The sequence below is a fragment of the Drosophila mauritiana genome, chromosome X, assembly GCF_004382145.1.
Source record: "Drosophila mauritiana strain mau12 chromosome X, ASM438214v1, whole genome shotgun sequence".
NCBI classification, from domain to species: domain Eukaryota; kingdom Metazoa; phylum Arthropoda; class Insecta; order Diptera; family Drosophilidae; genus Drosophila; species Drosophila mauritiana.
The window spans coordinates 1,453,717-1,466,529 of NC_046672.1; the positions used below are offsets into that span (position 1 = coordinate 1,453,717).

General features: G+C 54.9%; 6 protein-coding genes, 1 long non-coding RNA gene and 1 other non-coding gene across 12 annotated transcripts in view; 5 read left to right on the plus strand and 3 right to left on the minus strand.

Annotated features, from left to right (window-relative positions):
- Positions 1 to 174: 174 nt before the first annotated feature.
- On the plus strand, positions 175 to 1,641 carry LOC117148049. The gene is made up of 4 exons (XM_033315234.1): positions 175 to 388; positions 468 to 676; positions 736 to 931; positions 986 to 1,641. Exons 1-4 carry the CDS (start codon positions 310 to 312, stop codon positions 1,270 to 1,272), a joined length of 771 nt encoding a protein of 256 aa, XP_033171125.1. The 5' UTR covers positions 175 to 309; the 3' UTR covers positions 1,273 to 1,641.
- Positions 1,642 to 1,702: 61 nt separating this feature from the next.
- On the plus strand, positions 1,703 to 3,070 carry LOC117148048 (trypsin alpha-3). Its single transcript, XM_033315233.1, has 3 exons — positions 1,703 to 2,140; positions 2,200 to 2,494; positions 2,560 to 3,070. The coding sequence occupies exons 1-3, from the start codon at positions 1,884 to 1,886 to the stop codon at positions 2,914 to 2,916; spliced, it is 909 nt and encodes a 302-aa protein (XP_033171124.1). The 5' UTR covers positions 1,703 to 1,883; the 3' UTR covers positions 2,917 to 3,070.
- A 125-nt stretch (positions 3,071 to 3,195) lies between these two features.
- Positions 3,196 to 6,405, minus strand: LOC117147205 (ras-related protein Rab-27A). Of its 2 annotated transcripts, none has more exons than XM_033314019.1 (3): positions 5,598 to 6,405; positions 3,986 to 4,105; positions 3,196 to 3,823 (listed from the first exon to the last, which is right to left on the minus strand). In XM_033314019.1, exons 1-3 carry the CDS (start codon positions 5,940 to 5,942, stop codon positions 3,290 to 3,292), a joined length of 999 nt encoding a protein of 332 aa, XP_033169910.1. In that variant the 5' UTR covers positions 5,943 to 6,405; the 3' UTR covers positions 3,196 to 3,289. The 2 variants fall into 2 exon arrangements, with proteins under 2 accessions (XP_033169910.1, XP_033169909.1); XM_033314018.1 differs by having other exon boundaries at positions 3,986 to 4,203.
- A 12-nt stretch (positions 6,406 to 6,417) lies between these two features.
- Positions 6,418 to 10,750, plus strand: LOC117147203. Of its 2 annotated transcripts, none has more exons than XM_033314014.1 (3): positions 6,418 to 6,605; positions 6,690 to 7,549; positions 10,335 to 10,750. In XM_033314014.1, the coding sequence occupies exons 1-3, from the start codon at positions 6,509 to 6,511 to the stop codon at positions 10,425 to 10,427; spliced, it is 1,050 nt and encodes a 349-aa protein (XP_033169905.1). In that variant the 5' UTR covers positions 6,418 to 6,508; the 3' UTR covers positions 10,428 to 10,750. The 2 variants fall into 2 exon arrangements, with proteins under 2 accessions (XP_033169905.1, XP_033169906.1); XM_033314015.1 differs by having other exon boundaries at positions 6,693 to 7,549.
- Positions 7,871 to 10,424, plus strand: LOC117147204 (pleckstrin homology domain-containing family F member 1 homolog). Of its 2 annotated transcripts, none has more exons than XM_033314017.1 (2): positions 7,871 to 9,559; positions 10,335 to 10,418. In XM_033314017.1, the coding sequence occupies exon 1, from the start codon at positions 8,565 to 8,567 to the stop codon at positions 9,513 to 9,515; it is 951 nt and encodes a 316-aa protein (XP_033169908.1). In that variant the 5' UTR covers positions 7,871 to 8,564; the 3' UTR covers positions 9,516 to 9,559; positions 10,335 to 10,418. The 2 variants fall into 2 exon arrangements, with proteins under 2 accessions (XP_033169908.1, XP_033169907.1); XM_033314016.1 differs by having other exon boundaries at positions 7,872 to 9,546; positions 10,335 to 10,424.
- A 263-nt stretch (positions 10,751 to 11,013) lies between the features above and the next one.
- On the minus strand, positions 11,014 to 12,594 carry LOC117146517 (40S ribosomal protein SA). Its single transcript, XM_033312784.1, has 3 exons — positions 12,489 to 12,594; positions 11,906 to 12,148; positions 11,014 to 11,705 (listed from the first exon to the last, which is right to left on the minus strand). The coding sequence occupies exons 2-3, from the start codon at positions 12,122 to 12,124 to the stop codon at positions 11,112 to 11,114; spliced, it is 813 nt and encodes a 270-aa protein (XP_033168675.1). The 5' UTR covers positions 12,125 to 12,148; positions 12,489 to 12,594; the 3' UTR covers positions 11,014 to 11,111.
- LOC117148975 lies at positions 11,729 to 11,824 on the minus strand. Its single transcript, XR_004459976.1, has one exon. It is a non-coding gene; the product is annotated as a small nucleolar RNA snoM1 (small nucleolar RNA).
- Positions 12,595 to 12,692: 98 nt separating the features above from the next.
- The window catches only part of LOC117146521, a 28,721-nt gene continuing 28,600 nt past the window's right edge, over positions 12,693 to 12,813 (plus strand). For both annotated transcript variants that reach the window (XR_004459808.1, XR_004459809.1), the window contains exon 1: positions 12,693 to 12,789. This is a non-coding gene — a long non-coding RNA (uncharacterized LOC117146521). The remainder of the gene's footprint in view (positions 12,790 to 12,813) is intronic.

Here is a 12,813-nt window from a genome sequence, read left to right on the forward strand (position 1 = left end):
ACCTAGGGGTGAAAAAATATCGATTGTGCATGGGTTTGTTTAATATTTAAACAGCATTATGCAAAATGGTCCCTCTTTCCAAAGAGTAACAAGCCTAAAGTAATAAATTTAATAAAAAGTTATTTTTAAATAAATCGCGGTATATCGACCGAGCCCCACCGCATTTCCTATCGACACTGTCCCATCGCTAGCCCCACCTAGTTGTTGCTGCTTTTTTTGGGTGTGTGCGTTGTATTTGTTTACTGACAATCCCCAGAAAAGAAACTCCTCTGTTCCAACTGCGATCCCTTCGAGAACCAGGACAGCAGCATGCGTGAACTTAACAAGCAACAGTCGCAGGACACCACGGACTCGGGCGTCGAGAAGGGCGACTATCCGCGGGCCACCAGTAAGTGACGCACTCGAGCATGCGGGCCGATCTGCATTTGTATGCAAAATGGACTTTCAATGCCCAATTCCCTTCCCAGATGGCGTGGTCTTCGGCGCCATAGTTACATTCGCCAGCTTTTTCGTGCTGATGATGACCTTCTGCTCGCCGTACTGGATCGAGTCCTACGAGGAGACGAGGGCTAGCTTCAAGAACATGGGCCTGTGGCAGTACTGCTTTAAGGACTTCGTGTACCCCAAGTATGCGTTCCCCAAGCAGTTCACCGGCTGCCACAACATCTTCTCGCACGTGAGTACAGCAAACTGGCAGGTTTTTATCCTTGTCCTGATTTTCTCCCACTCGCTCAGGAATACTATGTTATCCGTGAGTATCTGCTGCCCGGCTGGCTCATGGCGGTGCAGGGCTTCGTGACCATGTCCTTCATCATCGTGTTCCTTGTGCTGGCCCTGCTCTCGCTTACCATCATCCGACTGCCTCTTAAGGCCGTTTTGCAGTACGAGTGGCTGCTCGTCCGCCTCTCCTACATGGGCACCGCCATCTCATGTATGTATTCGCCTCCCGCCCAATAAGTACTAGCTAAACAGCGATCTCCCACAGCTCTGTTCATGTTTTTGGCCGTGTGCATCTTCGGGGGCTGCGCCTACCGCCGTGACTGGATGATGTACCCCAAGTTCAACGTGCTGGGCTGGTCCTACGCCCTGGCCGTTGTCACCTTCATGCTGCTTGGTCTAGCCGCTCTGATCCTGCAGCGCGAGGCCCGGCAAGCCTACGACACCCGCGGCGAGCAGAAGAACCTGGTAATGCAAATGGAGATGCAGGAGCCGGGCTACCAGCCGCCGCGCCACCACCACAGCCAGTCGCGCAGCCTGCAGGGCTACATATAACAGCTGTCCGCGCGACTCCCATACATTCCGTTCCGATTGGATCTTAGCTTAAGTTTTCAGACGCAATCTCGTGCCTCGAATCTGCGCAACCGACGCCGTCCAAAGTGCCTTTAACATCGATCATTTAACACGCCGACCCAACTGAGCTCGGCTCGTATCCGTTTGTAATTGTATTAAATAGCACGTACAGCTAAACGTAAGATCAGTGCGACCAAAAAGATCCACTAAATTTTTACACATCTACCATTATACTTTTTATGTAGGCTCAAAAATGTTTACAGCTTCAATTTTTAGACCGTATTCCACCTTTTATAAGCAAACTGGTGTAGAGACATATCAACATTGAATTAAATGAATTATTTAAACTTGCGAAGCTAAACGTGCTGATCAGATTGATCATCTCCGCCCTGGTTTCCCCTCCTTTACCCCCAACTACATGTTCCTGGTGATGAGGTGCGGATGTGATCTACTCCTAATATGTTTATGTTTTCCTTATCGAACTGATAGCGCCTCCGCTGATTGCCAATTGTTAGTTTGGGCTGCTGGCTCCCAGACTCGACACCTCGATTCAGTGAGTTTCGTGCGCTCTGTTTCTTCTCACATTTACTGCGATGACTCGGTTTGGCCTGCTCGGCTGCAGCTACATTCTGTTCTGGTTCCTCCTCGCCTGCGCGGCGGCGGACCGCTGGCTTCAGGAGAATCAGCAGCCGCGCATCATCAATGGAAGTGTGGCCAGGGCGGACGAGACGCGCCATCTGGTCTCCATCCGCCTTCTCCGACACGACAACAACTTCGGAAGCGGCCATATCTGCGGCGGGGCGCTGATCGCGCCCAGAAAGGTCCTGACCGCAGCCCACTGCCTGTACAAGTGAGTAGTGATCCCACCATGGGGTGACCGCTCCCTTCTGATCGGACTCATGCCAGCAGCAATCAGAGAAAGCGCTTTCGACGGGCCAGCGAGTTCGTCGTGGTCCTGGGCACGCTTAATCGCTTCGAGCACCGCAATGGCACCATCGTGTCCCAGGTGAGTTCCATGGCCTACATGCACACCTTCAGCCCGGACAGCATGCGTGACGACGTGGGCATCCTCTTTCTGCGCACCGGGCTGCCGATGTCTCCAGGCAGTGGTGTCCACCTCACTGTGGCCCCCATCCAGCTGGCTGGCCAGGTCACGCCCCCCGGCAAGCTGTGCCAGGTGGCCGGTTGGGGTCGTACGGAGCAGGTGAGTCGGATTTGTGGAGCTGTAGGAAAGCCATTGAGCACGCAGCTTATCTGACTCTTTCCCAGAGCTCCCTGTCCAACATCCTGCTGACGGCAAACGTGAGCACCATCCGGCACCAGACCTGCCGCATGATCTACAGGTCCGGCCTGCTGCCCGGGATGATGTGCGCAGGACGCCTGCAGGGCGGCACCGATTCCTGCCAAGGCGACTCCGGCGGACCGCTGGTGCACGAGGGCCGTCTGGTGGGTGTGGTCTCCTGGGGCTACGGATGCGCAGAGCCGGGACTGCCGGGTGTCTACGTGGACGTGGAGTACTACCGCCAGTGGATAGAGGGACGCAGCAGGGCTCCCTACACCAGGCTGGCTACCAGACTGCTCCTACTCCTGCCCCTGCTGATGCGGTGCTCGGGGTCGTGGCTATAGCCACCATTTCGGAATACCTGCCGGTGCTTTAGTCTATGTAGTAACTATGTTCTAAACTAAATATTCCTAATACACATACACGTACAATGTAGCGGCGACAGCTCCGAATCTGATAGCTACCGTATGCAAACCTATGTATGTAGTATCAATCGAATCACTTTTGTTACCTCGAATGCCATCCCGCAGCTATCAGTTATCTACAAATCTGGGCGGTTTCGGAAGAGTCGGATAATTATTACGACCTCTTCGTATCTTGTCGTGCAATGAAACGCTTTCCACTCAACAATCAACATTTATTTACAGCGAAACACACTTAGATTCGGAAACATGAGTCAAGGAACAAAGCAGGGTGACTTGGCCACGGGCATGGCACCTAGCAGTTGCGGCAGTTGCGCCGCGAGCAGGGCTCCTCCCGCCGGTCGTGGAGTCGCACCAGGTCCTCCGGCTGGCCGTAGGCGATGTTCGGCAGGCACCGCGACTGGGTCAGTAGCAGGGAGAACTCGCGGTTGCAGGCCGCGTTCTCGATCCGCTCCATGACGCGGCCCACCAGAAGCTCCACGGCCTCCTTGACGTTGGCCCCGGTGCAGGCGCTCGTCTCGATGTACGGCAGCCGGTAGCGTCGGCAAAGGGCCGCCACCTGGTCGCGACTCACCACGCGCAGCTGCAGCAGGTCGCACTTGTTGCCGCAGAGGACCACGTCGGGGTCCTCGGAGTAGGCGTGAGTCCGCAGCTGCGACAGCCAGTTGGCCGTCTCCAGGAAGCTCTTCTCGCTGGTCAGGTCGAAGATGAGCAGGAAGCCCATGGCGTCGCGGTAGAACGCCGTGGTTAGCGAACGGAAGCGCTCCTGTCCGGCGGTGTCCCAGATCTGCAGGTGGATGCGGTGGCGGCGTCCGCGGGAGTTGTACAGCTGCAGGATGCAGTAAAGGTGACGGATCACTAGGGTTCGGAAGTGATGTGGTAGCAAAACCCTCGTGATACGACTCTCAAACCGAATCCAGCAGAATTGTGTGGTTTAAGTTAGGTGAGTCACGTGAAAGAGATCAGAGGATGAATAGCCGCTTGCACTTACCAGCCGCTTCTCGCGGAAGTCGATGCCCACGGTGGAGATGAACTGGGTGTGGAACCGGCCATCCGTGTACTGGTAGAGGAGGCAGGTCTTGCCCACGCCGGAGTCGCCCAGGACGAGGAACTTGAGCAGGTAGTCGTAGTCGATGTTGGCGCCCGTCATAATGGACGTTCGTAGCAGCGCGTTTGGCACGTTCAGGACCGCAGACGCATCCCGTCCGCCTGGAAGCAGGGAACCGAATGAGCTGCCCGTTCCTGTACAGTTCTCCCCAGCAATGGTTCTCCCCCAGCTACCAGTCCCTGCCTCCTGCCCCGCCTCTCTATCCACTCGCCACTCTTCCTCCTCTTTTGTGTAAGACCGGGCTTAGGCTGACAGGAGCGGAGGCGGGGCACTCAAGTCGGGAGGCATCTTCGTGAGCGTGGCTCCCACCCACTGCCAGCTGCCACCCCCGTAATGCGACCCACTTACCCACCCCACCACACACAGGCACACGCACACACACACAGCTCGCCGCACTGTGGCAAATATTTGAAACTCATTAAATCCCGATTTATTGATTTTCTGTCCCGTTCCGGGCGAAATTCGGGCGTGTGGAGTCGATGTGTGGGTGTGGGTTCGATGGGTCGGGATGGCGGGGAATCCCTTGCGCACACTACCGCATCAAAGGACAAGCCGATCGAGATTTTAAGCATTCCCGCTGAAAGAGCGCCCAACGGTATGTCGCTCGGCAGAACAGAGAGAGATGATAAGGTGCAGTGGAAAAGTGGAAAGTGGCTGGAGCACAGGAAGGCTGCCCCTGCCCCGCTAATTAGACCAACGGCCAACGCTCAAAATGATGCGATGCGGTGGGCAGGGCAAGGCAACGTGCAGTATCTTTGCAGCCTGGCGTCCTTCCTGCGCTAAGCGGATTACGGACGCTGACTGCGGTTAAAGTGGTTGCTAGACAACAGGACCTCCGAGACAGGAAAGTAACAACAGAGATCGAAGTAATAACTGAGACCCCGCCCCCTATGCGCCTTCTGCGCATCCCGGCAGCACTCAATGGAATCCTGCCTGCTGATGTCTTGTAATCTAATTTCCTCCCGTTTCCGGCTGCTGTCTCACGTCTCCCGCTTCCGGCCCCCACTTCCGAATCCGCTGTCTCGCATAGGGAGCACGCATAGGTTACAGCCTTCTGCTGCTCGCCAGGTCTCCCAGGGGGAGATGGGAGGCGGAATGTCAGTGGATGGTGGGCAAATCGAATTAGCATGCACGCACAGCCATTGCCATCCCACTCGGCTGACGGTTAATTTTAAACCTTTATTGATTCGCAAGATCTTGCGAGGCTCAGGTGGGCCTAGCAACAGAAATAGCCTCCCGTTTCCGGGGGTGGTGTTCAACATAAGGGGGGTTGGCTAAGCCGAGTAATGGCAATTAGGAGCAAACCACAAGGCCTCCACTCAAGGCCGTCCTCACAGCTTCCTTCCGCCCTTTCAGCGCGGCCAGCTGCACTTGGACAAGGACGGCTTCCAATTAAAGCTGGGCCGCAGTGCCGTAATTAGCTGCAGCTGCCGCGCTTCTGGCTCGCGATTAAAAATAGCCACCGCCACCTCAGCCCCTTAGTTCCTCAGCTCACCTGTTCACCGGATCCGGCTAATTGCAGAGGCTCAGGCTCAGGAGGCGCGGCACGCATTTCTGCTCCGACGCCCGCCGTCGACTTTAACGCCCAAGGCGACACGCCACTCGTCACTTCAAGGATCCGGAAGGATTGCGATTCAGCTGACTGGACCAGACTGGCTAGGCGGGCAACCGTTATTTTTCGCGCGCGCAATTCGTCCGCGCGGGGAAAGGGACCTTCAAACACCTTGCGGAGGCTTGCTGAACGAAAACAATCGGCCCACGAGGACTCCGAGGCTGTGCGGATGCTGCGGATGCGACGCACTGGATCCTGTGGGCGGTGCGCTGCCCGACCTGTTGCCATGCGCTGCCCAGCACAGACTACAGGGCTCGTTGGCCGCCAACTGGCTGTCCCTTTGCCGAGGCGCAGCTTTCAGCCAAAGCTTGCGCCAGCTTTCAAGGCGCTTCCGCGCGCGACAGGTGCGCCGCACAGGTGTCCTTTCCCACGGGAATGTGGTTATTTCGTGGGTACTTCGAAGCACTCTCGAGACATAATCCTTCGGGCAACTTTAGGAATGGAACGGCTTTGGACGGAGCTTCCGCGGGACGGCACCTAAGCTTTGTTCTGCGACGAAGAATATAAAGTCAGGAGTGTATCCCGTGCTCGAATGGTCCACTGTTTCTATAATCCTAGTTTTCAGCAATCAAATTTCGTGTTACTTAATAACACTGAGCTATAGTTTTCACTAAATTGAGTTTGCGCGCGCAGAGCTATCGATAAGTATCGCAAGATAAAGCAGTGCTGTAAAGCGCCGCCATCGAATTGCACTTATCGAGTTTCTTGCGGGCTCGCGATTTGCTTTGTTTTTCTTTTTTTTTGAATCGGTGCGGAAACTTCTCGGTTGAGGTTTTGTTTACTATTTACTGGCCATGGACAACGCGAACTCAACTTTTGGCCAGTCGGACTTCGACTGGGACGCCATCAACGTGGGTGACTATCAGTTGGATCACTCCCAAAACTTTTTCGGTGCGTATCCAGGCCACCGCGTCCAAGCTGAGAAAACGCGCCATTTTTCCCCGACCATTGCTGACCATTTTCCGCATTTTCCAGCAGGACGGGCCAACAAGGAAAACAACAGGAGCCTCAGCAATGTTAACCCCCTCCTGCTGTGCCCCACTCCGCAGAAGATCGGCCGTGAACAGCGCGATGGTGACTTCGATGAGAAGCTGATTAGTGCTGGGGATCTCAAGAAGGAGTCCCCCAAAGACATGACAGAGGCGTCCACGGATGCACTGACAATCAAGCCCAAAGTTGAGCCCCAAGATGTGGCAGAACTCAAGCTCAAAACAGAGCTCCAGGAGCTGGTTCAAGTGCTCCCAGTTGACAACGGCCCAGAGCCGCAGGACGACGACAAACAAATTGTTCCGGTCAACTGGGGCAAGGATGGGGACGATGATGAGAAGCATATGACGGAAGCTGACCAGCACTTGGTCCACCAGGAAGCGCGTCCTCCTGGCGTCGGGGCCAAGCTGCGCCTGGAGTGGTCGCCCCCACGCCACCGCGAGCACGAGGGAGCCGGCGCGTCTGCCACATCCGCCGCCCCCAAGGCATACCAGTTCAAGGACGTGTACGAGAGCAAGCGGCAGCAGGCGATGCGCAGGCGCTCCGAGGAGGAAAGCAAGGCGCGCCAGTTCCATAGCCGACCCATGCCCAACTTCAAGGCCATGCACAAGCGCATGAACGAGCTGGCGGTCATCCATAAAATCACCGTTCCGCGCACGCCCGAGACGCTCAAACACAGCCAGTCGAACTTGGAACGGCGTCACGAGGATGACCCGGCCAACCAGGCGCGACTGCATCCGGCTGGCACCCGCTCCAGACCCTTCCACCTGCGCAGCGAGCAGCGCGTGCGCGATCGGCGCGAGTTCGACGCCGCCGTACAGGTCAGCTTGGAGCAGAAGAAGAAGGAGGTAAAGACTAAATCTAGTATCCCTTAAGCATTGGTTCCAAACCCAAGCAGATATTTTTCGAGTTCAGGGCCGGAATTTCATTTTTGTGATTTATGTGATGTGTGCTGCTGGTTTAGGTTTCTTAGCAACTGACCGCGATGATTTAGTCATGATTTAGTTGTTTCTACATTTTTCCATACATATACATATACATATATTGTTTAATCCAATGTAATAAACCATTTGCAATTGACCTCTCTTCGTGGGCTCACTGTAAGCATCGTTAAGTTCAAAAAGTGAGTTCCAACCGACACGCGGAGTTTTCCAACACCAGCGCGCCGGCATTTAGCTGCGATCCGCGAGCGGCCACACTGCGCTCGCAAAATAACGTATTTCTCCAAGTGTTGCTGCCAGCTCCAAAACCCCTCCTGCGCCCAAAATCTAGACCCAAATTTAAGGGCCGAACGGCAACGATCTAGGAACGCCCCAGTTCGCCAGTGCAGCAGGCCCAGGCCGGGAATCCGACGCTCGACAAACAATAACACGGGCGGTGGGCAGAGCGAGACGGAGCGAGCCCAGTTTGTTTTTGTTGCTGTGGTGTGAGTGAGTCATGACGTTTCGGACGGCGTAGAAAAGCCAGTTACAGTCAACCGTCGAGCATTGCATAAAGCGGGAGCTGTCGCCCTGCATTCCGGAACCAGGATTCTCCAGTCGCCCCACTTCCAAGCCGTTTGCAAGGACCTGCAACAGCTGCGCCCATTCCGCACACACACACACACCGACGCACGCACGTACACACACACACACGTTTCTGGAGGAGCAGTGGCACCGAGTGTCACACCATACACACACGACGCGAGCGCACGCACACCAGTGCAGCAGGCAGTCTGTCGTCACAGTTGGCTACATTTCGACTCGGATTCGGACTCGGATCGAGCTAGCTGAGCAGCAACTTTCGCCGCACACGAATCGAAGTTAAGCCCAAACCAAAAGCAAAAACCAAACCCAAAGCCGAGCCCAACCGCCCATTATCGTCATGGTGGACCGTCTGGTCAACTCGGAGGCCAACACGCGGCGCATCGCCTCCGTGGAGAACTGCTTCGGAAGCTCGGGCGTGCCGCTGGCGATGCAAGGTCGCGTTCTGGTGGGCGAGGGCGTACTGACCAAGATGTGTCGCAAGCGGCCCAAGTCGCGCCAGTTCTTCCTGTTCAACGACATCCTGGTGTACGGGAACATAGTGATTGGCAAGAAGAAGTACAACAAGCAGCATATTATGCCGCTGGAGGAGGTGTCGCTGGAATCGATTGCCGACAACCAAACGTACAGAAACGGCTGGTACATCCGCACCACCACCAAGTCGTTTGTGGTGTTCGCGGCCACCAGCACCGAGAAGCAGGAGTGGATGGCCCACATCAACAAGTGCGTGGAGGACCTGCTGCGCAAGAGCGGCAAGAAGCCGGTGGAGAACCACGCCGCCGTCTGGGTGCCCGACACCGACGCCAGCGTCTGCATGCACTGCAAGAAGACGCAGTTCACCTTCATCCAGCGCCGGCATCACTGCCGCAACTGCGGCGCGGTTGTCTGCGCCGGCTGCTCAGCCAAGAAGTTCATGCTGCCGCAGCAGAGCACCAAGGCGTTGCGCGTCTGCGACGCCTGCTACGAGCGCTTGAAGCACGTGCCAAGTTCCCTTGGCTCTGGCGAGGACCCGGCAGCGGCTACCGGTGCTGCTTCCGGCAACAAGCTCAACACAACGGCCGGTGACAGCTCCAACGACGAGGACTCCGACGAGGAGACTGCCTCCCCTGGTGGCGAGTCGCACGACGAGCCGCGCTTCTACGGGGACAGCAGCGTGCTATCCGCCGTCGAAGACTCCTCGACGATAACCTCGCCCTCCTCCGCCACCACTGGTAGCTTGGAGGCTCCCCAGGTGACACCGAGCGTCCAAAGCCCCCCGGCTGCCGTTGCAACGACGGGCAGCCACTGTTGAACGGACCACATAGCGAATGATTATGATTATGGTAGATATCGCAGGCAAGCTCTCACCCACCCACAACGCATATCCATATACCTTGTAGACACCCATCGCGGCGTGAAGAAGTCTCCTTGAACATGTCCAAAATAGCCACTGTTCATTTGAACATACGACACTTCCCGTCATCTTTATTGCAAGACCTTCGGACCCAATTTCTGATCTTTCATTATACCCATGCGTTAGAAAAGGACGTGTAAGATTTGAGGCTAATCAATTTCTAAGTTGGGAGAGTCTAGAATAGAACATTGCTCGTGACTGCGACCTTGCAGTGGCTCCATTCTTTATTCTTCTCGTTTTAAATTTTCCGCGAATTCCGCTGAGCGCGATAGCCTTATCAGCCAAGTGGCTGCGACGGTTGCTGCTGCTCTATTATTCGCTGGCAAACAAACGGTATGATGATGTGGGATGTTTCCCATTTCTGCTCACAAACAGCCCAGCCCTGCCCTGCCCTGCCACACACCAGTCCAGTCCAAATGCCGGCTTATCGTTTTGAAAATCCCGTCGTGACTCAGCGGGACAGAGCAGCCGATAGGGTTAGATGGCCAGTGGGAGCCCATTTCTGCCTCCGGGCGTTGGATGAGTCAGGCGGCCAGTCATCCATGCATCTGTCCGAGTGGCCAGAGACAAAGGTTGCGTACGCGAGGTTCAGTCGCAATTAGAATGCAATACAGCAGTCAACACTTCCTCGTCACCTTTCCACTGCACCAGACCGCCGACGACCAATGTGTATATTTCAATGCTAATCCGTAATCCTCTCCGCCTTTGCCATTGCAGCATGACGAACAACGGAAGCGATGCGAGCAGGAGGAGATAAAGGAGCTGCGCAAGATGACGGCATTCAAGGCTCGTCCGAATCCATTTAAATAGTGCTCGACGGAACCAATCGACTACCAACGTTTGATAGCCCTGTCCAAATTTAAATGATGTGAAGTCGATGCTACACATAATCGTGTTTATACCGATGCATAGTTTTACCAGATTAACACAATTTTTGTCTCTTAACATTAACATTACTTTTACGCATATATCGTTCCCGTTTTTGGCGGATAAGAACCACTAAAATCGTATGTTTGGCGGGAGGTTGAACTATATGGATATGTATACAACATAAGCAATTTGCAATTGCGATCATTAACTGTTTTCTATTTGTACAAAGCCCAAAAAACAATAAATTAATACTGTAAATTGAACAAGACTGCCATTCGTCCGTCCTTCTCTGCAGACAGATGCAACGGTGAGAGCTGCCTGTCTCCCTCTAATCTGAGCAGCGATCCGTTGAAATTTGTCTCATTTCTTTGGAACAGTATATTGGGAACCATTTTCTCAGAATTTCCGGCGCTCACAGCAGAGCGAAAGAGAGAGCGAAATGCGTTAGATCGCTTCGATACTAGTAAATAAATCGTGCATAAGCACGTGATACAAGACTACGCTATGCAAATGGAAACACGAGGTGTTTAGATATAAACAGAGCTGTTTATTTATGCCGTTGAAAAGGCGTCTGACAACAAAACGCTGTGCTGATGTAGTGCCATCTGTGACCCGGACGGTTCCTTAGAACTGGCCGTCGCTGCCCCAGGAGGTCTTGACGGTGTCCTCGTTCCAGTCCTCCACTCCGCCAACGGTCTCGGCGGCAACCTCATCGGCCCAGTTGGTGGTCTCCTCGACCGGGTGGTCGACGGCCTCCTCGATCTTGGGTGGAGGCAGCAGCTCCTTAGCGGCGGCCTCCTCCTTCTCGGCCTCCTCGGGATCGCGGTAGAAGAACAGATCGACGACCACGGGCCACTCGACGCTGCGAGAGATGGTGCCACGCAGGCGGAGCACCTCGCGGGCCAACAGCCACCACATCAGACCGATGGAGTGGGCCGACTTGTTGTTGCATGGAATGGCAATGTCGATGTAGCGCAGAGGCGAGTCGGTGTTCGTGAAGGCAATCACGGGGATGTTCACGTAGCTGGCCTCCATGATGGGCTGGTGATCGGTGTTGGGGTCGGTCACCACCAGCAGACGCGGCTCGCGGAAAGCAGGCTGGATCTGGTTGGTGAAGGCACCGGGCGTGAAGCGGCCGGCGATGGGAGTGGTGTCGGTGTACTTAGCGAACTTCAGCACGGCGCGCTGGCCGATCGGACGCGACGAGATGACGAAGATCTGCGAAACAAGTATCATTAAACAAGTGTATTAGAATATGCTGTCTATCAGAGACTGGGACAATCACTCCGAGGCGTTGAGGCGTGGCTGGTCAGCAGTGAAGTTGAAATCATTGAATTTCATACCCGAAAGATTAGTAATAAACTCATCACGCTAGCCACGCCGCACTATGATGCCATGGAATCTGCACTTGTACTCACGTCCGAAGGGTTATCGATGGCCACGATGGCGCGGGCCGCCAGCTGCAGCTTCTCCCAGGTCTTGCCCAGGTTGAGGATGTTGACGCCATCAGCGCGGCGCTTGTACACGTACTGCTCCATCTGGAAGTTGACGTTCTCAGAGCCCAGATGGGTGGTGGCCACCAACATCTTGGTGATGTCGTCCTCCTTGAGGGACAGAATATCTAAGCCTCCCGACATGTTAACGTGGAAAGAGTTACGGACCTGTGAATGAGACACGCATATGGTTAGTGGACATAACCTTAAAGGGGCTCCACGTGCGAGTTTTCGCCGGTGTCGCGCCTGCCGCCAAAGGCACGTCTGCACGTGGAGATAGTTATCACGGCAAGCAGTTGGATGCGCCCAGGCGGAACCCATTTCGGAGCAACATCGGAGCACCGCGGCACATCTGGAGACCTGGCGTGCGGAATTTCTTGCCTAGATGCCTAGGGCACAGTCGTTGCATTATGAAGGCAGCCCGGAGTGCGTTCAGACGTCGCGTGTCGCAGGCGGGTCCCATTTCGCATGTATTTCTGAATATTTCGGAGGAGCTCGGACTACTTACGTCTAGATGCCGCTGGGAGTTTTGACAAAATGGCCGATTTCCGGGTTGAAGTTGGCGACGTTGGCATGCAGAGAATCGGTGTTGCGTTCGCGTTAAGCGGCTTTTTTCCAAATCGCGACGCGTTCCGACTTTTTCGGTATTTTTACTCCGATGAAGAGCGGTCACACCGGGAATCAGTCTATCGAAATTTTCGCGGAAAGTGTATAGATGAAAGTGCGCGGACTTTTCCCGGGTCATCGCTAAAATCGTGGTGAGTTTCGCAGTTCAAACGAGGGACGGCGGATGATTTCATCTATCTTTGGTAAGTCAGTCGGCAATCAGACTT

Bases quoted from the DNA above. Each gene is read 5' to 3' on its own strand.
- LOC117148049 (XM_033315234.1), top strand. From the start codon at position 310: ATGCGTGAACTTAACAAGCAACAGTCGCAGGACACCACGGACTCGGGC. The intron at 389-467 runs GTAAGTGACGCA...TTCCCTTCCCAG, and splicing joins CGACTATCCGCGGGCCACCA to ATGGCGTGGTCTTCGGCGCC. The intron at 932-985 runs GTATGTATTCGC...GATCTCCCACAG, and splicing joins CATGGGCACCGCCATCTCAT to CTCTGTTCATGTTTTTGGCC.
- LOC117148048 (XM_033315233.1), top strand. From the start codon at position 1,884: ATGACTCGGTTTGGCCTGCTCGGCTGCAGCTACATTCTGTTCTGGTTC. The intron at 2,141-2,199 runs GTGAGTAGTGAT...TCATGCCAGCAG, and splicing joins GCAGCCCACTGCCTGTACAA to CAATCAGAGAAAGCGCTTTC. The intron at 2,495-2,559 runs GTGAGTCGGATT...ACTCTTTCCCAG, and splicing joins GTTGGGGTCGTACGGAGCAG to AGCTCCCTGTCCAACATCCT.
- LOC117147205 (XM_033314019.1), bottom strand. From the start codon at position 5,942: ATGGCAACAGGTCGGGCAGCGCACCGCCCACAGGATCCAGTGCGTCGC. The intron at 4,106-5,597 runs GTGAGCTGAGGA...TACCTGCTCAAG, and splicing joins TAGCCGGATCCGGTGAACAG to TTCCTCGTCCTGGGCGACTC. The intron at 3,824-3,985 runs GTAAGTGCAAGC...TGCATCCTGCAG, and splicing joins ACTTCCGCGAGAAGCGGCTG to CTGTACAACTCCCGCGGACG.
- LOC117147203 (XM_033314014.1), top strand. From the start codon at position 6,509: ATGGACAACGCGAACTCAACTTTTGGCCAGTCGGACTTCGACTGGGAC. The intron at 6,606-6,689 runs GTGCGTATCCAG...CGCATTTTCCAG, and splicing joins TCACTCCCAAAACTTTTTCG to CAGGACGGGCCAACAAGGAA. The intron at 7,550-10,334 runs GTAAAGACTAAA...TTGCCATTGCAG, and splicing joins TGGAGCAGAAGAAGAAGGAG to CATGACGAACAACGGAAGCG.
- LOC117147204 (XM_033314017.1), top strand. From the start codon at position 8,565: ATGGTGGACCGTCTGGTCAACTCGGAGGCCAACACGCGGCGCATCGCC.
- LOC117146517 (XM_033312784.1), bottom strand. From the start codon at position 12,124: ATGTCGGGAGGCTTAGATATTCTGTCCCTCAAGGAGGACGACATCACC. The intron at 11,706-11,905 runs GTGAGTACAAGT...CTTGTTTCGCAG, and splicing joins CCATCGATAACCCTTCGGAC to ATCTTCGTCATCTCGTCGCG.